Source organism: Salvelinus alpinus, chromosome 11, assembly GCF_045679555.1.
Source record: "Salvelinus alpinus chromosome 11, SLU_Salpinus.1, whole genome shotgun sequence".
NCBI classification, from domain to species: domain Eukaryota; kingdom Metazoa; phylum Chordata; class Actinopteri; order Salmoniformes; family Salmonidae; genus Salvelinus; species Salvelinus alpinus.
Window position 1 is genome coordinate 57,342,532 of NC_092096.1, and position 21,494 is coordinate 57,364,025.

At 42.1% G+C, this 21,494-nt stretch overlaps 1 protein-coding gene across 1 annotated transcript in view; it reads right to left on the minus strand.

The window, feature by feature from the left end:
- LOC139534544 (insulin receptor substrate 1-B-like) overlaps positions 1–20,705 on the minus strand; it is an 85,863-nt gene extending 65,158 nt beyond the window's left edge. Inside the window, exon 1 of the mRNA XM_071333748.1 lies at positions 19,944–20,705. Coding sequence (XP_071189849.1) covers positions 19,944–20,292 — 349 coding nt within the window. The 5' untranslated portion in view covers positions 20,293–20,705. The remainder of the gene's footprint in view (positions 1–19,943) is intronic.
- Between the last annotated feature and the right edge of the window lie 789 nt (positions 20,706–21,494).

A 21,494-nucleotide genomic window follows, 5' to 3' on the forward strand; every position in this document is an offset into this window, starting at 1 on the left:
TCGTCCAAAAGTAAGAACTATTTATGATGTTATTCCGTATTTATGTGGAAAAATGTAAAAGTGTTTGGCCGCTATTATTGCGGCACTGGTCTGGCTGTAACTCACAATGTATGTCTAGTAACGTTAATTTTAAAAATCTAACACAGCGATTGCATTAAGAACTAATTTATCTTTCATTTGCTGTCCAACTTGTATTTTTTAGTCAAGTTTATGAATAGTTTTCGATTAGAATAGGTGTTTTTCCAAGATGGCGCCGGACAGATTGCTCTAAGTTTTGGCCACTATTCTCATTGTATAACCACGATTTGTGCCGCTAAATATGCACATTTTCGAACAAACTCTATATGCATTGTGTAATATGATGTTATAGGACTGTCATCTGAAGAATTCTGAGAAGGTTAGTGAAAAAATGTATATCTTTTGGTGGCTTATACTTATCGCTATGTTTTTGCTTGAATCAATGCTGTTGTGATGTTTGCTATTGTGGTAAGCTAATATAACGTTATATTGTGTTTTCGCTGTAAAACACTTAGAAAATCTGAAATATTGTCTGGATTCACAAGATCTGTGTCTTTCAATTGCTGTACGCTGTGTATTTTTAAGAAATGTTTTATGATGAGTAATTAGGTAATACACGTTGCTCTCTGTAGTTATTCTAGTCGCTTCGGTGAGAGTTGTGATGGTGGCTGCAATGGTAAACTATGATTTATACCTGAAATATGCAAATTTTTCTAACAAAACATATGCTATACAATAAATATGTTATCAGACTGTCATCTGATGAAGTTTTTTCTTGGTTAGTGGCTATTTATATCTTTATTTGGTCGAATTTGTGATAGCTACCTATGCAGGAAAAAAATGGTGGGAAAAAAAAGTTGTGTCTTTTGCTATGGTGGTTAGCTAATAGAAATACATATTTTGTCTTCCCTGTAAAACATTTAAAAAATCGGAAATGATGGCTGGATTCACAAGATCTGTATCTTTCATTTGGTGTCTTGGACTTGTGATTTCATGAACATTTGATTATATGATATCCCTGTGGCTTTAGGCTAGGCTATGCTAGTCAGCTCTGTTGATGGGGGGGATCCCGGATCCGGGTTTGTGACTCGTTAGAGGATAACACCCCGGCCATTCTACAATCTAAGCTTGATGCCCTCAATCGCTCACAAATTATCAATGAACCCACCAGGTACAACCCCAAATCCGTAAACACGGGCACCCTCATAGATATCATCCTAACAAACTTGCCCTCCAAATACACCTCTGCTGTCTTCAACCAAGATCTCAGCGATCACTGCCTCATTGCCTGCATCCGAAATGGGTCTGCGGTCAAACGACCACCCCTCATCACTGTCAAACGCTCCCTAAAGCACTTCAGCGAGCAGGCCTTTCTAATCGACCTGGCCCGGGTACCCTGGAAGGATTTTGACCTCATCCCATCAGTAGAGGATTGCCTGGTCATTCTTTAAAAGTGCCTTCCTCACCATCTTGAAAAAGCATGCCCCATTCAAAAAAATGTAGAACCAGGAACAGCTTTAGCGCTTGGTTCTCTTCAGACCTGACTGCCCTTGACCAGCACAAAAACATCCTGTGGCATACTGCATTAGCATCGAATAGCCCCCGTGATATGTAACTTTTCAGGGAAGTTACGAAAGCTAAGGATAGCTTTTCAATCAGAAATTTGCATCCTGTAGCACAAACTCAAAAACGTTCTGGGACACTAAAGTCCATGGAGAAAAAGAGCACCTCCTCCCAGCTGCCCACTGCACTGAGGATAGGAAACACTGTCACCACCGATAAATTCACTATAATTGAGAATTTCAAGAAGCATTTTTCTACGGCTGGCCATGTTTTCCACCTGGTTACCCCTACCCCGGTCAACAGCCCTGCACTCCCTACAGCAACTCGCCCAAGCCTCCCCTATTTCTCCTTCACCCAAATCCAGATAGCTGATGTTCTGAAAGAGCTGCAAAATCTGGACCCCTACTAATCAGCCGGGGTAGACAATCTGGACCCTCTCATTTTAAAATGATCTGCCAAAATTGTTGCAACCCCTATTACTAGCCTGTTCGACATCTTTTGTATCGTCTGAGATTCCCAAAGATTAGAAAGCTGCCGCGGTCATCCCCCTCTTCAAAGGGGGTGACACTCTAGACCCAAACTGCTACAGACCTATATTTATCCTACCCTGCCTTTCTAAGGTCTTCGAAAGCCAAGTTAAAAAAATATTACCGACCATTTCGAATCCCACCGTATCTTCTCCGCTATGCAATCTGGTTTCAGAGCTGGTCATGGGTGCACCTCAGCCACGCTCAAGGTCCTAAATGATATCATAACCGCCATCGATAAAAGACAATACTGTGCAGCTGTATTCATCGACCTGTCCAAGGCTTCGACTCTGTCAATCACCACATTCTTATTGGCAGACTTACCCTTATCTCACCTCACTTGCTCACATTGTATATAGACTTATTTTTCTACTGTATTATTGACTGTATGTTTGTTTTACTCCATGTGTAACTCTGTGTTGTTGTATGTGTCGAACTGCTTTGCTTTATCTTGGCCAGGTCACAATTGTAAATGAGAACGTGTTCTCAACTTGCCTACCTGGTTAAATAAAGGTGAAATAAAATAAAAATAAAAAAGACTCAACAGCCTTGGTTTCTCAAATGATTGCCTCGCCTGGTTCTCCAACTACTTATCAGACAGAGTTCAGTGTGTCAAATCAGAGGACCTGTTGTCTGGACCTCTAGCAGTCTCTATTAGGGTGCCACAGGGTTCAATTCTCGGGCCGACTCTTTTCTCTGTATACATCAATGACGTCGCTCTTGCTGCTGGTGATTCTCTGATCCACCTCTACGCAGACGACACCATTCTGTATACTTCTGGCCCTTCTTTGGACACTGTGTTAACTAACGTCCAGACGAGCTTCAATGCCATACAACTCTCCTTCCATGGCCTCCAACTGCTCTTAAATGCAAATAAAACTAAATGCATGCTCTTCAACCGATCACTGCCCCCACCTGCCCGCCCGTCCAGCATCACTACTCTGGACGGTTCTGACATAGAATATGTGGACTAGAGGTCGACCGATTATGATTTTTCAACGCCGATACCGATTATTGGAGGACCAAAAAAAGCAGATGCCGATGAGTCGGAAGATTTTTATTTATTTGTTTGTAATAATGACAATTACAACAATACTGAATGACCACTTTTATTTTAACTTCATATAATACATCAATAACATCAATTTAGCCTCAAATAAATAAGGAAACATGTTCAATTTGGTTTAAATAATGCAAAAACAAAGTGTTGGAGAAGAAAGTAAAAGTGCAATATGTGCCATGTAAAAAAGCTAACGTTTAAGTTCCTTGCTCAGAACATGAGAACATATGAAAGCTGGTGGTTCCTTTTAACATGGATCTTCAATATTCCCAGGTAAGAAGGTTTAGGTTGTAGTTATTATAGGAATTATAGAACTATTTCTCTCTATACCATTTGTATTTCATATACCTTTGACTATTGGATGTTCTTATAGGCACTTCAGTATTGCCAGTAACAGTATAGCTTCCGTCCCTCTCCTCGCCACTACCTGGGCTCGAACCAGGAACACATCGAAAACAGCCACCCTTGAAGCATCGTTATCCATTGCTCCACAAATGCAACAACTACTTCAAGGTCTCAGAGCGAGTGCCGTCACCGACTGAAACGATATTAGCATGCACCCCGCTAACTAGGTTGATTGTTTTTTATAAGATAAGTTTAATGCTAGCTAGCAACTTACCTTGGCTTCTTGCTGCACTCGCGTAACAGGTAGTCAGCCTGCCACGCAGGCTCCTCGTGGAGTGCAATGTAAGGCAGGTGGTTAGAGTGTTGGACTAGTAACCAGAAGGCTGCAAGATCGAATCCCCGAGCTGACAAGGTAAAAATCTGTCGTTCTGCCCCTGAACAAGGCAGTTAACCCACCGTTCCTAGGCCGTCATTGAAAATAAGAATGTGTTCTTAACTGACTTGCCAAGTTAAATAAATGGCTAAAAAAATAATAATAAAAAAATAAAATCGGACACAATCGGTGTCCAAAAATGCCAATTACCGATTGTTATGAAAACTTGAAATCGGCCCCAATTAAATCGGCCATTCCGATTAATCGGTCGACCTCTAATGTGGACAACTACAAATACCTAGGTGTCTGGCTAGACTGTAAACTCTCCTTCCAGACTCACATTAAGCATCCTTGAATCATGCTGCCAAACATACCCTTGTAAAACTGACTATCCTACCGATCCTCGACTTCGGCGATGTCATTTATAAAATAGCCTCCAACACTCTAATCAACAAATTGGATGCAGTCTATCACAGTGCCATCTGTTTTGTCACCAAGGCCCCATATATTACCCACCACTGCGACCTGTACGCTCTCGTTGGCTGGCCATCGCTTCATACTCATCGCCAAACCCACTGGCTCCAGGTCATCTACAAGTCTCTGCTAGGTAAAGCCCCACCTTATCTCAGCTCACTGGTCACCATAGCAGCACCCACCCGTAGCACCTCCAAAGCCAATTCCTCCATTGGCCACCTTTCCTTCCAGTTCTCTGCTGCCAATGACTGGAACGAACTGCAAAAATCACTAAAGCTGGAGTCTCATATCTCCCTCCTTAGCTTTAAGCACCAGCTGTCAGAGCAGCTCACAGATCACTGCACCTGTACATAGCCCATCTGTAAACAGCCCATCCAACTACCTCATCACCATACTCTATTTATTTATCTTGCTCCTTTGCAGCCCAGTATCTCTACTTGCACATTAATCTTCTGCACATCTACCATTGCAGTGTTTAATTGCTATATTGTAATTACTTCGCCACCATGGCCTATTTATTGCCTTACCTCCCTTATCTTACCTCATTTGCACTCACTGTATATAGCCTTTTCTTTCTACTGTATTATTGACTGTATGTTTGTTTATCCATGTGTTGTTGTATGTGTCGAACTGCTTTGCTTTAGCTTGGCCAGGTCGCAGTTGCAAATGAGAACTTGTTCCCAACTAGCCTACCTGGTTAAATAATGGTGAAATAATAAAATAAAAAAACATTTTAAAAAGGCAATGCTACCAAATACTAATTGACTATGTACTAATTGACTATGTAAACTTCTGACCCACTGGGAATGTGATGAAAGAAATTAAAGCTGAAATAAAATCACTCTCTCTACTATTATTCTGACATTTCACATTCTTAAAATAAATTGGTGATCCTAACTGACCTAAGACAGAGAATTTTTACTCTAATTAAATGTCAGGAATTGTGAAAAACTGTTTACATGTATTTGGCTAAGGTGTATGTAAACTTCTGACTTCAAATGTATATACACACACACTGAACAAAAAACAAAAAAATGCAACAATTTCAAAGATTTTACATAATTACATATAAAGAAATCAGTCAATTGAAATAAATTAATTAGGCCTTAACCTATGGATTTCACATGACTGGGAATACAGATATGCATCTGTTGGTAACAGATAGCTTTTATTAAAAAAAAAATATAATTTTAAAGTAGGGCCGTAGATCAGAAAAGCAGTCAGTATGTGGTGTGCAGCATGACAACTCCTCCGCATATAGTTGATCAGGCTGTTGATTGAGGCCGGTGGAATGTTGTCCCACTTCTCTTCAATGGTTGTGCGACGTTTCTGGATATTGGTGGGAACTGGAACATGCTGTCGTACATGTCGATCCAGAGCATCCCAAACATGCTCAATGGGTGACATGTCTGGTGAGTATGCAGGCTATGGAAGACATTTTCACCTTCCAGGAATTCTGTACACATCCTTGTGACATTGGGCCATGCATTATCATGCTGAAACACAAGGCGATGGCAGCGGATGAATGGCATGACAATGGGCCTCATATACTCGGACAAGATTCTCTGTACATTCAAATTGCCATCCATAAAATGGAATTGTGTTCATTGTAGGTCAAGACCGTTGTGAGGACTACAAGCAAGCAGATGAGCTTCCCTGAGACGGTTTCTGACAGTTTGTGCAGAAACTCTTCGGTTGTGCAAACCCACAGTTTTATCGGCTTTTTGAATTAAGCCTTAGACAACCAGGTGTCGGGAGTTCCTTCATAATTTAACTTAATTCCTCAACCAAGTAGGGAGTAGCGAAAACCCGCAGACACTCGGCCCTCCGTGGAATGAGCTTGACATGTGATTGAAATTAATACATTTTAATTCTTGCCAATGTTAAATATATATATGGGGCATACAATAATCAACACTGCAGATTTTGCAGCAAAGAAACAGAATCACTAGATAATTTATTCTGGTATTGTCCCCATGTAGCTTGTTTCTGGTCACAGGTTCAGGAATGGCTGACAAATCACAACATTCATTTAAAATTAACCCTTCAATTAGCAGTGTTGGGCGATTTGGAAAGACAGTCAATCAATCAACAATACACTAATACTTTTCAGAAAAATATTAATGTTTAACTTAGAATGGTTCATAATTCATGTAAGACATCACAGCACCGTTGTAAAACATGAAAATCACGTGGAAATCCACAGAAGATGGTCTAGGAGATCAAATAAAATTGTATTTGTCATATGCGCCGAACACAACAAGTGTAGACTTTACCATGAAATGCGTACGAACCCTTTCGCCATAATGCAGTTAAAAAGTAAGAAAATTAACAAATAGATAAAAATAATAATATTATTGACGTGCACCCGCCCTCTTTTGCCATCAGAATGCCCTCAATTTGTCGGGGCATGGACTCGTCATGGTGTCGTAAGTGTTCCACAGGGATGCTGGCCAATGTTGACTCCAATACTTCCCACAGTTGTGTCAAGTTGGCTGGATGTACTTTGGGTGGTGGACCATTCTCGATACACACAGGAAACTGTTGAGAGTGAAAAACCCAGCAGGGTTGCAGTTCTTGACACAAACTGGTGAGCCTGGCACCTACTAACATACTCTGTTCAAAGGCACTTACATTCTTACTGAAAACACTATTGAGATGTCGGAGTACTATCTATCCAAAATGTAATGTGTATAATAAAAAAAATATGATAACTTCATGTATCGTAAAACTTCCTTTAAGAGCCTGGGCATTTATTTGCTTAAATCACTGAACACAACAAGCATTTATTAGAGACAGGCTTATTTGAGCTAGGCTTCTATTTCCTTAATGCACACTGCTTTTGCTCATTGGCATAGTTTAATTCCAGCATGTTAATAGATTTCTTCATTTCCTGCACTAATGTGTTATAATTTACATACTGTATCACGTTTCTTTTTTCTTAGTATGCCTCCATTTAAAACATCGATCCACGGATGCAAAAAAACGACAATGTCAGAGTTTAATTCAATAAGAGAAAAACTGCGAAATGGAGTTGGGGAGTTGAAAATAATGAAAAGTAATGTTTGGAAAAGATTTGTTGAAGTGGTAAAAGAGGATGAGAGCAGTGTTATGTGTGATGATTGTGAGGCGCTATACAGAGTCGACGGTCACGAGATGGGGACTTCAAAAAGGCCTATGGCATGTCAGGGGAGCTGCAGTCTACTGTTCAGATGGGTTAACTGAAATCTGGATACTGACTATAGGCCTCTAACCTCACATAATATTAAGGCTAACTCCTGCAGAATTAAGCATTTCTTGCAGTAAAATGATACACCAAATGTAGCCAAAACTTTTACTAGGGGGAAAAGAAGAGTGAAGAAATATGTCTTTCTTTCAGCATCTTGAGAGAATGCTAATGCAAGTTAGCACCTACAGACATTACCCATCTTTATCAGCATCATAAAAGCTGATAGTATTTCAACCACATAAAATAAGCATCCAAGACTAATTGAAATCTTATCAGACACATTGGGTCGTTATTACAGCTTTGTATTCCCTTACAACCGGTCAAACTGAAGTCATCCGAAAATTCTGCACTAAAAATCCTTCCCGTTTTTTGGGGAGTTACTGCACACTCCCGGTCCCTAAATGTATTTGCTCCGCACAAGAAGCAGAGATGACAGAAAACTTGTTTACCAATGTTTATTTAGTGTTCTATGGCAACATATGACAGAAGAGAAGTTGCAATTATCTAATTATACTTGACTACACTTGACTAACAAGTAGCCTACCAAAATGTTGGAAATTATAAGCAGAAACAGAGACCTAAATCAGGCAACAACAAAAAAAATCCTGCAACTCCTGTCAAAACATCTTTCCGCCGTCTCTGACTATAGCCTACAGTGCATTTTCTATATTAGCGGGCTATAGTCGGGTTCGGGATTTTCACTTTATCACATACTGTATAGTCAGGCAGTTGCAGATGGGTTGTTAGCAATTGCGGGCAGGTGCGGGTTTACAAAACAGCTGACCAGCACATCACTAACAGGTGGCTATTTGAGACTTAGCGTCAAATTGAAGTTTTACGGTAATTATGGTGTATAAAAGTAACAAAAAAGTTGTAAAAACTAAAATGTAAAAACAGTTACTTTTGTTGTGTGTGTGTGTGTGTGTGTGTATATATATATATATATTTTTTTTTTTATTAGACACAAGCTGTGTTATCTCCTCACCTCAAGTTTGCACTGCCCTGTTGTTTACAAGGGTCAACAACAGTTCTTCAGGTGGCTTAGCGAGCCAGAGGACTTTGTCTGGCAAATGATGATGCACCACACTTATACCCTGCTTCAGCCTTGATACACTCCGATGAATATAAATAGTTTGGTACATAAGCTTCTCTTACAGCTTGATACAGTTCTTACTGGCCAAATGGACTCCTTGAACCCAGCTTAACACATATCTCTCTCGGCAGCCGGACTCAATTTATGCAAATTAGGGATTGGCAGAAGGAGGGAGATTGCCTTCAAGATATTAAGATGAAGACAGTCCCTGGCTGCTTCATGTGAGTTTACCAGAACGCAGCACGGAAAGCATCGGAGTCTGGGGCAGTTATTCAAAGTGGGCTATGGGTGCATAGATTGACTGCTGTGATGTCTGTTATGCTTTTTCTGTGTGTATGTAGAGAGAGACAGAGAGAATGCGCTTCTCTCCCTTTTGTATCCCCTGCTCCCAAATATAGTTAATAATAGCTACCTCTCATTGTCAAACATTTCTCTAAGCTTAGGCCCAGAACCAAAGTATGAGCCATAGCACGTCAAAAAACACTCCTCCACACCTACAGGACCAAGAAGACTGACAAGACTTGAAAGTGGCAGTGGCACAGTATTTGCTTGACTGAAAAGGTATTTCCAGAGAGGAAAATATGCATTGCAATGGGGCATCTCTCCTCTGGCCCCCCATTTGTCCTATAGGGCCTAGCCAATTTGTCTGGGTGGGTGTGAATTCTTCTGCTCTCCTTACAAGTGGGGGGTTCACGTTACCCCCATAAACTTTCAGCTTACTGGATGAAAACCCTCAAGACTTCATGGACTGACACAGAAACTCGGCTCATTTAGCCTAGATCTTTTCACAAAGGCATCTTTGAAAATGTGAGGAGCTTGTCGTCAACTGTTTTCAACCCCAGTATAACATACATTTCAGCCACACCCTTTTACTGTATACATAGGTTGGAATTCCAAGGTTGGGTGTGCACACAAGTTGGCCTCCTTCCCCTCAAAAAAAATTCAGCAAACGTTAGCATGAAAGAGATGGATATTTTGGAACCACATGACCTAGACCCTATATGCAATATGAGCCGTATGGCTGTAGATTGATGTAGCTAGCTCAGACCAGACAGAGGAGATGTACGTGTTATAACACAACACTCAAGAAACAGGAGGAGTGGGGGTAGCAGTTATCTGAACAATGTCGCTCTCATTCAACACCACCACAAAGCTGAGAAAACAGTGACAAAATGGACAGAAGAAAGGCCAAGAGACATATATAAAAATGTTTGTCGAGACAAACAGTTGACAGGGTCGTTGATTTAGTTAGCGCCGCCGATTGTTTTATGGCTGACAACTGGAGTGTGAGACACCCATTCTCCTCCTCCTTTCCTCCCCAATCTGGCAACCACATCCCATACCCACTCGGAGGTCTCCGAAGGAGCTCCTCTGCTGCTGTTTGCTTCTGTCTCTTCCAAGCGCAGTGCTGCGAGTGGGGAAGAAAACGTTTGACAAAGAGCCAGGATCAGTTAGGCCTATGTAGACTATTGTTGGTGTTGTTTTCTGTCCAGTTGATTACAGTTAGGACTGGAGTAAGGAAAACTGATCCTAGATCTGTACGTAGGGCCAACTAAAGCCTGAGACAGCCTGGAGCAGAGGTAATATGCCAACATACGACATTAGTTAAGGCACAGTTTAACCAAGTTAAAAAAAGAGGTCCATTTCTAGTTCAACCTCTTGATCATTGTTACCGGTGCAGAATGTTTGGGACATGGAATACATCTACACAGTAAGAGGTTTCTGTGTTTCTCTCCCTCTTGTTGCGGCACCTAGTTTAGTGCCCTCATTCTAATCAGCTCTTTTACATAATGCAGGCCAGCAGCTCAGCTGTAAGTACCATGACCCCTTACCTTCGTATGCCAAGATTGCGTCATGTGTGTCCTTCCCACCCCAGTCACTGCCGGTCTATGAGCTTTCACATTGAAAGACCGCAGAACAAACCTGGCGATTGCAGCCAGTCAGCCACTGGCTTGAGAGTTGTGTTTGCATAAAACGCTTGATCAACAGCTGATATCAGGAAGGATTTGAAAGTGTGTCTACATTGAAATCAATGCTTTCTGTTACTGTGTGCATAATTGCAAATATTCATAAATACCCCAAAAAACTATTATTGAAAATGAGCATGCCTACTGACATTTGTGTATACTTCACAGGTATCCAACCATATGGATCTTGTATAAACTTGTTCATACTTTTGAGTGTTTTCTCCACTGTGATGAATGTCGTCTGGGCAAATATTGTCATGTCAGCAGAAAAAGAGAAAATACTAAGTAAACAGAGAATCAAGCTCATAACAGAAATCTGGATGTTTCAGCAATGGCCTGGGTTGACTTGGAAAAGAAGGAGCAGGACGAAGGTTGGCAGTGACACATTGGCTCCAATATACCCTACTCAAGCTATAAAAAATATAATCTAGTCTGACCAGTATTCTGTTCCAGCTGGCTGATAGGCATGGCAAGAAAAAGTATGTGAACCCTTTGGAAATACCTGGATTTCTGCATAAATTGGTCATACAATTTGATCTGATCTTCATCTAGGTCACAACAATCGCCAAACACAGTCTGCTTAAACTAAATACACACAAGCAATTATACGTTTTCATGTCTGTAAACATTCACAGTGCAGGGTGGAAATAGTATGTGAACCCTTGGATTTGACCCTACTTTGGCAACAATAACCACAACCAAACGTTTTCTGTAGTTGTGAATCAGACCTGCACAACGGTCAGGAGGAATTTTGGACCATTCCTCTTTACAAAACTGTTTCAGTTCAGAAATCTTCTTGGGATGTCTGGTGTGAACTGCTCGAGGTCATGCCACTGTATCTCAATCGGGTTGAGGTTAGGACTCTGACTGGGCCACTCCAGAAGGAGTATTATCTTCTGTTGTTGATTTACTTGTGTTTTGCGTCGTTGTCCTGTTGCGTCACCCAACTTCTGTTGAGCTTCAATTGGTGGACAGATAGCCTAACATTCTCCTGAAAAATGTCTTGATAAACTTAGGAATGCATTTATCCGTTGATGATAGCAAGCAAAGCAGCCCCAAACCATGATGCTCCCTCCACCATACTTTACAGTTGGGATGAGGTTTTGATGTTGGTTTGCTGCGCCTTTTTTTCTCCACACATAGTGTTGCGTGTTCCTTCCAAACAACTCAACTGTAGATTCATCTGTCCACAGAATATTTTGCCAGTAGCGCTGTGGAACATCCATGTGCACTTTTGCAAAATTCAGACGTGCAGCAATGTTTTTTTTGGACAGCAGTGGCTTCTTCCGTGGTGTCCTCCCATGAACACCATTCTTGTTTAGTGTTTTACGTATGGTAGAATTGTCAGCTGAGATGTTAGCATGTTCCAGAGATTTCTGTAAGTCTTTAGCTGACACTCTAGCATTCTTCTTAACCTCATTGAGCACTCTGCACTGTGCTCTTGCAGTCGTCTTTGTAGGACGGTCACTCCTAGGAAGAACAGCAACATTGCTGAACTTTCTCCACTTACAGACAATTTGTCTTACCGTGGACTGATGAACATCAAGGCCTTTAGAGATACTTTTGTAACCCTTTCCAGCTTTATGCAAGTCAATTCAGTCTTCTGAGATCTCTTTTGTTCAAGGCATGGTTCACATCAGGCAATGGGTCTTGTGAAGAGCAAACTAAAAACCTTTTGTGAGTGTTTTTTAATAGGGCAAGGCAGCTCTAACCAACATCTCCAATCTCATATCATTGATTGGACTCCAGGTTAGCTGACTCCTGACTCCAACTAGCTTTTGGAGAAGTCATTAGCCTAGGGTTCACATACTTTTTCCAACCTAGACTGAATGATTAAATGATGTACTCAATACAGACAAGAAAAATACAATAATCTGTGTTATTTGTTTAAGCACACTATGTTTGTCTATTGTTGTGACTTAGATGAAGATCAGATAGAATTTATTGACCGATTCATGCAGAAATCCAGGTAATTCCAAAGGGTTCACATACTTTTTATTGCCACTGTATGTGTATAATATATAACTATACACACACACACACACACACACACACACACACACACACACACACACACACACACACACACACACACACACACACAGAGTTGAAGTCAGAGGTTTACATACACTTAGGTTTAAGTCATTAAAACTCGTTTTTCAACCACTCCACAAATGTCTTGTTAACAAACTATAGTTTTGGCAAGTCGGTTAGGACATCTACTTTGTGCATGACACAAGTCATTTTTCCAACAATTGTTTACAGACAGACTACTTCACTGTGTCACAATTCCAGTGGGTAAGAAGTTTACATACACTAAGTTGACTGTGCCTTTAAAGAGCTTGGGAAATTTCAGAAAATTATGTCATGGCTTTAGAAGCTTCTGATAGGCTAATTGACATCATTCGAGTCAATTGGAGGTGTACCTGTGGATGTATTTCAAGGCCTACCTTCAAACTCAGTGCCTCTTTGCTTGACATCATGGGAAAATCAAAAGAAATCAGCCAAGACATCACCGGCAACAATGTCGCCTATGGGCACAAACCCACCGTCGCTGGACCAGACAGGACTGGCAAAAAGTGCTCTTCACTGACGAGTTGCGGTTTTGTCTCACCAGGGGTGATGGTCGGATTTGCGTTTATCGTCGAAGAATGAGCGTTACACCGAGGCCTGTACTCTGGAGTGGGATCGATTTGGAGGTGGAGGGTCCGCCATGGTCTGGGGCGGTGTGTCACAGCATCATCGGACTGAGCTTGTTGGTCATTGCAGGCAATCTCAACGCTATGCGTTACAGGGAAGACATCCTCCTCCCTCATGTGGTACTCTTCCTGCAGGTTCATCCTGACATGACCCTCCAGCATGACAATGCCACCAGTCATACTGCTCGTTCTGTGTGTGATTTCCTGCAAGACAGGAATGTCAGTGTTCTGCCATGGCCAGCGAAGAGCCCGAATCTCAATCCGATTGAGCACGTCTGGGAAATGTTGGATCGGAGGGTGAGGGCTAGGGCCAGTCCCCCCAGAAATGTCTGGGAACTTGCAGGTGCCTTGGTGGAAGAGTAGGGTAACATCTCACAGCAAGAACGGGCAAATCTGGTGCAGTCCATGAGGAGAAGCACTGCCGTACTTAATGCAGCTGGTGGCCACACCAGATACTGACTGTTACTTTTGACCCACCCTTTGTTAAGGGACACATTATTCCATGTCTGTTAGTCACATGTCTGTGTAACTTGTTCAGTTTATGTCTCAGTTGTTGAATCTTATGTTCATACAAATATTTACACGTTAACTTCTTTGGTGTAGGGCCCAGTATTTTCACGTCCGGATGAAAAGCGTGCCCAGAGTAAACTGCCTGCTACTCAGGCCCAGAGGCTAGGATATGCATATTATTAGTAGATTTGGATAGAAAACACTCTGAAGTTTCTAAAACTGTTTGAATGATGTCTGAGTATAACAGAACTCATATGGCAGGCAAAAACCTGAGAAAAATCCAATCAGGAAGTACTATTATTTTGAAAGGCTGTTTTTCCATTGAAAGCCTATCCAACATACAAAGACTTAGGACCCAGTTCACGATCTCTATGGCTTCCTCTACATGTGGCCAGTCTTTGGGCATTGTTTCAGGCTTTAACTCTGAAAAATGAGGGAGATACACCACTTTCAACAGTGGAATTTTCCAGAAATGAGCCAAGCGCGTGATCGCGTAATCTTTCTTGTTTCTCCTTTTCTATTGACGAAGCTTTTGTTCAGTTGAAATATTATTGATTATTTATGACAAAAACAACCTGAGGAATGACTTTAAACATCGTTTCACATGTTTCTACTAACTTTTATTGTACTTTTTTGACTTTTCGTCTTGATGTTGAGAGCGCGCATTGTGCCTTTGGATTTCTGAACCAAACGCACCAACAAAACTGAGGTTTTTGGACATAAGAGGGACATTATCGAACAAAACGAACATTTGTATAACATGGAGACCTGGGAGTGCCACCAGATGAAGATCAAAGGTAAGTGATTAATTTTAACGCTATTTCCTACTTTTGTGACACCTCTCCTTGGTTGGAAAATGGCTGTATGGTTTTTGTGGCTAGGCGCTGACCTAACAATTGCGTGGTGTGCTTTCGCCGTAAAGCCTTTTTGAAATCTGACACAGCGGTTGCATTAAGGAGAAGTTTATATTTAAATAAATGCAGAAAATAAATGCAGTTGACAGTGAGGAGGTTTCTTTTTTTGCTGAGTTTATATTATTTGACCAAAAGTATGTGGACACCTGCTTGTCGAACATCTCATTCCAAAATCATGGACATTACTATTGAGTTGGTCCCCCATTTGCTGCTAGAACAGCCTCCACTCTTCTGGGAAAGGCTTTCCACTAGATGGTGGAACATTGCTGCGGGTACTTGCTTCCATTCAGCCAAAAGACCATTAGTGAGATCGGGCACTGATGTTGGGCGATTAGGCCTGGATTGCACTCTGCGTTTCAATTCATCCCAAAGGTGTTCGATGGAGTTGGTTAGGGCTCTGTGCAGGCCAGTCAAGTTCTTCCAAAACGATCTCGACAAAACATTTCAGTATGGATCTCGCTTTGTGCACGGGGGCATTGTCATGCTGAAACAGGAAAGGGCTTTCTCCAAACTGTTGTCACAAAATTGGAAGAACAGAATGGTCTAGAATGTCATTGTATGCTGTAGCGTTAAGATTTCCCTTCACTGGAACTAAGGGGCCTAGCCCGAACCATGAAAAACAACCCCAGACCATTATTCCTCCTCCACCAAACTTTACAGTTGGCACTATGCATTGGGGCAGGTAGCGTTCTCCTGGCATCCGCCAAACCCAGATTCGTCTGTAGGACAGCCAGATGGTGAAGCGGGATTCATCACTCCAGAGAACACGTTTTCACTGCTCCAGAGTCCAATGGCAGCAAGCTTTACACCACTCCAACTGACGCTTGGCATTGCGCATGGTGATCTTAGGCTTGTGTGCGTGCGGCTGCTCTGCCATGGAAACCCATTTCATGAAGCTCCCGACGAACAGTTATTGTGCTGACTTTGCTTCCAGAGGTAGTTTGGAACTCGGTAGTAAGTGTTGCAATCGAGGACAGATGATTTTTTACACGCTGCACGCTTCAGCACTCGGTGGTCCCGTTCTGAGAGCTTGTGTGGCCTACCACTTCACAGCTGAGCCGTTGTTGCTCCTAGACGTTTCCATTTCACAATAACAGCACTTACAGTTGACCGGGGCAGCTCTAGCAGGGCAGAAATTTGACGAGCTGACTTGTTGGAAAGGTGGCATCCTATGATTGTGCCACATTGAAAGTCACTGAGCTCTTCAGTAAGGCCATTCTACTGCCAATGTTTGTGTATGGAGATTGCAAGGCTGTGTGCTCGATTTTATACACCTGTCAGCAATGGATGTGGCTGAAATAGGCGAATCCACTAATTTGAAGGAGTGTCCACATACTTTTGCCCATGTGTATATGTTTTCTAAACTTCAATGTCTAGTTGCAGGGGGTTTGTTTGAATTTATGGCCATTTTGTCTATTTCAAATATTATTTCACTGATTGAGACAGGTGGGTGTCCACCAGTGGAGGCTCCTCAGAGGAGGAAGAGGAGAACCATCCTCCTCAGTGAATTTCAACAAAATAAAAAAAGTGAAACATTTAAAAATAGGGATGCACGATATACGGCATCCCTAGCCGCGTCCTCAGAACATGCGCAGACCAGCTGGCTGGTGTGTTTACAGACATATTCAATCTCTCCCTATCTGCTGTCCCCACATGCTTCAAGATGGCCACCATTGTCCCTGTACCCGAGAATGCAAAGGTAACTGAACAAAATGACTATCGCCCTGTAGCACTCACTTCTGTCATCATGAAGTACTATAAAAGGATCATATCACCTCCACCTTACCGGTCACCCTAAATACACTTCAATTTGCTTACCACCCCAATAGGTCCACAGACGATGCAATCGCCATCACACTGCCCTATCCCATCTGGACAAGAGGAATACCTATGTAAGAATGCTGTTCATTGACTATAGCTCAGCATTCAACACCATTGTACCCTCCAAGCTCATCATTAAGCTTCAGGCTCTGGGTCTCAACCCCGCCCTGTGTAATTGGGTCCTGGAATTCCTGACGGGCCGACCCCAAGTGGTGAAGGTAGGAAACAACATCTCCACTTCGCTGATCCTCAACACTGGGGCCCCACAAAGGTGCATGCTCAGCCCCCTCCTGTAATCCCTGTTCACCCATGACTGTGGCCATGCATGCCTCCAACTCAATCATCAAGTTTGCAGACGACACAACAGTAGTAGGCTTGATTACCAACAACGACGAGACAGCCTACAGGGAGGAGGTGAGGGCTCTCGGAGTGTGGTGTCAGGAAAATAACCTCTCACTAAACGTCAACAAAACAAAGGAGACGTCCACATCGACGGGACAGCAGTGGAGAAGGTGGAAAGTTAAGTTCCTCGGCGCACACGTCACTGACGAACAGAAATGGTCCACCCACACAGATAGTGTGGTGAAGGCGCAATAGCGCCTCTTCAACCTCAGCAGGCTGAAGAAATTTTGCTTGTCACCTAAAACCCTCACAAACTTTTAAAGATGCACAATTGAGAGCATCCTTACGGGTTGCATCACTGCCTGGTACGGCAACTGCACCACCCATAACCGCAGGGCTCTCCAGAGGGTGGTGCGGTCTGCACAACGCATCACAGGGGGCAAACTACCTGCCCTCCAAGACACCTACAGCACCCGATGTCACAGGAAGGCCAAAAAGATCATCAATGACAACAACCACCCGAACCACTGCCTGTTCACCCCACTACCATCCAAAAGGTGAGGTCAGTACAGGTGCATCAAAGCTGGGACCGAGAGACTGAAAAACAGCTTCTATCTCAAGGTCATCAGACTGTTAAACAGCCATCACTAGCACAGAGACGCTGCTGCCAACATACAGACTTGAAATCATTGGCCACATTAATAAATGGAACACTAGTCAATTTAATAATGCCACTTTAATAATGTTTACATATGAGATGAGCAATGCAAGATATGTATATACTGTATTCTATACTATCTATTGCATGTTAGCCTATGCCGCTCTGTCATTGCTCATCCATATTTATATATTCTCATTCCATTTCTTGTGGAATTGTTCGATATTACTGGTTAGATATTGCTGCACTGTTGGAACTAAAAGCACAAGAATTTCAGTACACTCGCAATTAGATCTGCTAACCATGTGAATGTGACCAACAATTTTATTTTATTTGAGAGATCCTTGATGAAAACATGCTCCAGAGCGCTCAGGACCTCAGACTGGGGAGAAGGTTCTCCTTCCAACAGGACAACAACCCTAAGCACACAGCGAAGTCAACGCAGGAGTGGCTTCGGGACAAGTCTCGGAATGCCCTTGAGTGGCCCAGCCAGAGCCCGGACTTGAACCTGATCGAACATCTCTGGAGAGACCTGAAAATAGCTGTGCAGCAACGCTCCCCATCGAGCCTGACAGAGCTTGAGAGGATCTACAGAGAGGAATGGGATAAACTCCCCAAATGCCAAGCTTATCGTGTCATACCCAAGAAGACTTTAGGCAGTAATCGCTGCCAAAGGTGCTTCAACAAATTACTGAATACTTTTGTAAATGTGATATTTACGTTTTTTATAAAAATTTCAAAAAACGTTTTTTGCTTTGTTATTATGGGGTATAGTGTGTGTAGATTGGAGGAATTATTTTTTCATTAAAAAATATATATATATATTTTAGAGTAAGGCTGTAACAAAACAAATGTGGAAAAAGTCAAGGGTGTGAATACTTTCTGAATGCACTGTATGTTTAGAAGACATTGGTTGTCTTCCAAGTTGGGAAGGTAGGTCAAAAATACTCTGTGCTATGCCAAATAGTACAGGGATTTTTCTGGATCAGAAAGGAGCTTAGGTGGTGAGAGTGGCAGGGGGCGTGGCAATGAGCACAGTCAGTCATCATGAGGCTACATTGAGGTCCCCATCCTGACACAATTGTGCATTTTTTTTAAACAAATTTCTCCATGGAGCTGAGATACAAATGTTGCAGTTTTAAAGCTACATTTCTGCAATTCTAAACATTTTGCCATGCAGCCGAGAGAAATTGTTGCAGTTTTAAAGCTAGTTTCCTGTGATTCCACAATGGAGTTGAGAGAAAATGTTGCTGTTTTAAAGCTAGTTTCCTGCAATTATATGCATTTTGCAATGGAAAATGTTGTGTTCTTTTGCTCAAACATAATAACAAAATTAATACTGCTTAAATCAATTGTTTTGTGAATTTTCAAATTCTCCAACTGTCTAGCTTTTATTTTGGTGATTGTTAGTTCTCAAAAAGATATATATATATTCATTATTTTATTTGCATACTTTATATCTGGTTACACTTATAGCGTTTTTCCAGCCCATTCATACAAAGTAAAAATATATATTTATGTTTGGATTTAGGCGACCCGGAAAAACGCTTACGCCAACCCAAGGTTTACAATGGCTGAAAAATCGCTACAGTACCCAACCTGTAAAGGCTAATTGAGCATCACATTAGACGTTACAATCTGCTAGCTAAAGACTACTCATGATACTGGCTACATTTTAATGAAACGACTTGTTTGTCCCTTCTCAAAACGCTGTACAAAACACCAGCTCTTTGTCCACATCTGAACTTCTTAAGCAAGTAGACCATCTGTGGTAGTAAGAAAAGTATGATAACGTAGCTATGTTCTCAGGGTGGTGTCAATGATAAGCACACATGGCAACTTGGATTATGAGATTTCTAGTTGTTGGTGTACCTTGGTAAATAATTATTATGCAAAGAAGTATGCACTGTAATTTTGCATCATATTTAAATCATGGTCCATAGGCAGCATTTCATATTAAGTACAGTAACCACACATTGTAATTTGGACATATTTTGACACCAGTTTGTTTCAGAGCATGCCTCAAAATATTATGATAAAATCGGGACCGACATTTGCAAAACAGCGCTGGTAGTAAATAGTGGGAAACCCCTCGCTGCTGACATGAAATGTGAAATTACTCCCATTGAGAACTATCTACATACTCCTGGATGTCATAAAAAAATTATAACTATGAACCATATTTTAAACGAGCACGTGTTGAATTTATAAGTTGCATTTCAGCAATTGCTGCAGTGGGCTACATTGCCACGATAATACTGTGGCCACTTCGCTAACGCTTGGCAGCCATATAGAGCTCGGGTTGCAGTCAGAGCTCGCTGTAGTTTGCTAGCTATATATGTTTACTTACTTTTGCATTGGAGCTCCACCATGGCCTGATACCATTCGTCCTGGTCCGCCTCGTTTTCTGCCGCGATGGCAAAGCTCTCCGCTCGGGTGTACAGCACTATCATGTGCTTGTTCTTCGCATCAGCCCGCTTATTGATGTTGAAACACGTCTCCAGCACCAGGGCTTTCTTTGGGACGGGTGTTTTTCCGCGGAATTTCTTCTCACTCTCGTAGTATTCGAGCCGGGCTGGACCCCTCTCCGAGGCCGTCCGGAGGACGAAGTATCGCCGGTGCATGGATTTCTGCTTGCGGAGGTAGCCGTTCTTTCGAACGTCCTCGTAGCTTTGCGGGTCGGGTGGTTGGCACTCCATCGCACTCGAATTCTTGTTTTTCAACTACAACCTAAACTTCTATTCAATGACAGCAAAAATATTTTCGCTAGCTAGATGATTCAAACATCATTCAGTCGCGTCCCCCTCCCTCCCTTTAACACATGTATGCAAGGGAGAGAGGTCCTCTAGTCCAGTCCAGTATTTTAAAATATATACTAAATATTACCTTTCCTTTCTCTTTGCAGTAATGTGTCTGCTACTACTATTTAGCTAGCTGAGTGCTTTAATCCATTTACTGTATAGCTTGGCAGCAGTGTACTGAATACTTCGCTGCAACTGCTGCCCTCCTGTCCCCTCTATGGCGCGGAGCTACTGTGAAAAGCTGTCAGTCAACGCTTGTCCGTAGTGACAGAAGAGGGCGAGAGACAGTATACAGCGAAGGATAGAGAGAGAGCATTGAGTTCATGTGCGAACTTGAATCGAATTTCATATGACGTTTCGTTCTTATAAGAATGCCTATGCGCTTCAGCCAATATTGTGAAACTTGCGAAGCTATTTTGAAGATCATTTGATGTGCTGCACGATTGAGACATTTTATAACCAGAAATGCAACCCTCGTCAAATTGCACCCCGATGATGGTACCATTGGCTTGTTTGTACTTTTCAGTTTAACCCTGTTACAGCTGTTAGTGCGATCGATTTAATTGTAGTGGGAAAAATGGACATTGTGTAGGCATAATTACATGATTCAATCAATGTTGACTCCAATGTTTCCCACAGTTGTGCCAAGTTGTCGTTTGGGTGGTGGACCAAACCCCTGTAGCGATGCAGTTCTTGACACACTCAAACCGGTGCGACTGGCACCTTTACCGCAAAAGGCACATACACAATCCATGTCTCAAGGCTTACAAATCCTTCTTTACCCTGTATCCTCCCCTTCGTCTATACTGATTGAAGTGTATTTAACAAGTGACATCAATAAGGGATCAAAGCTTTCACCTGGTCAGTCCATATCATGGAAAGAGCAGGTGTTCTTAATCTTTTGTACACTCAGCGTATATGCCACCTCATGGACAAGGCTAGAAAACTGTGCAACATACGCCGCCTGGTGGTTGAATTGACATATTTCAAGTTGTCAATAGGGAGGTTTTTAAATAGGCTATCCATAATTGGCTGAAAGCCAACGGAAGCAATTACTTGGGTAAATATTTGATTATCCAAACAGTTTGTTACAAGTTATA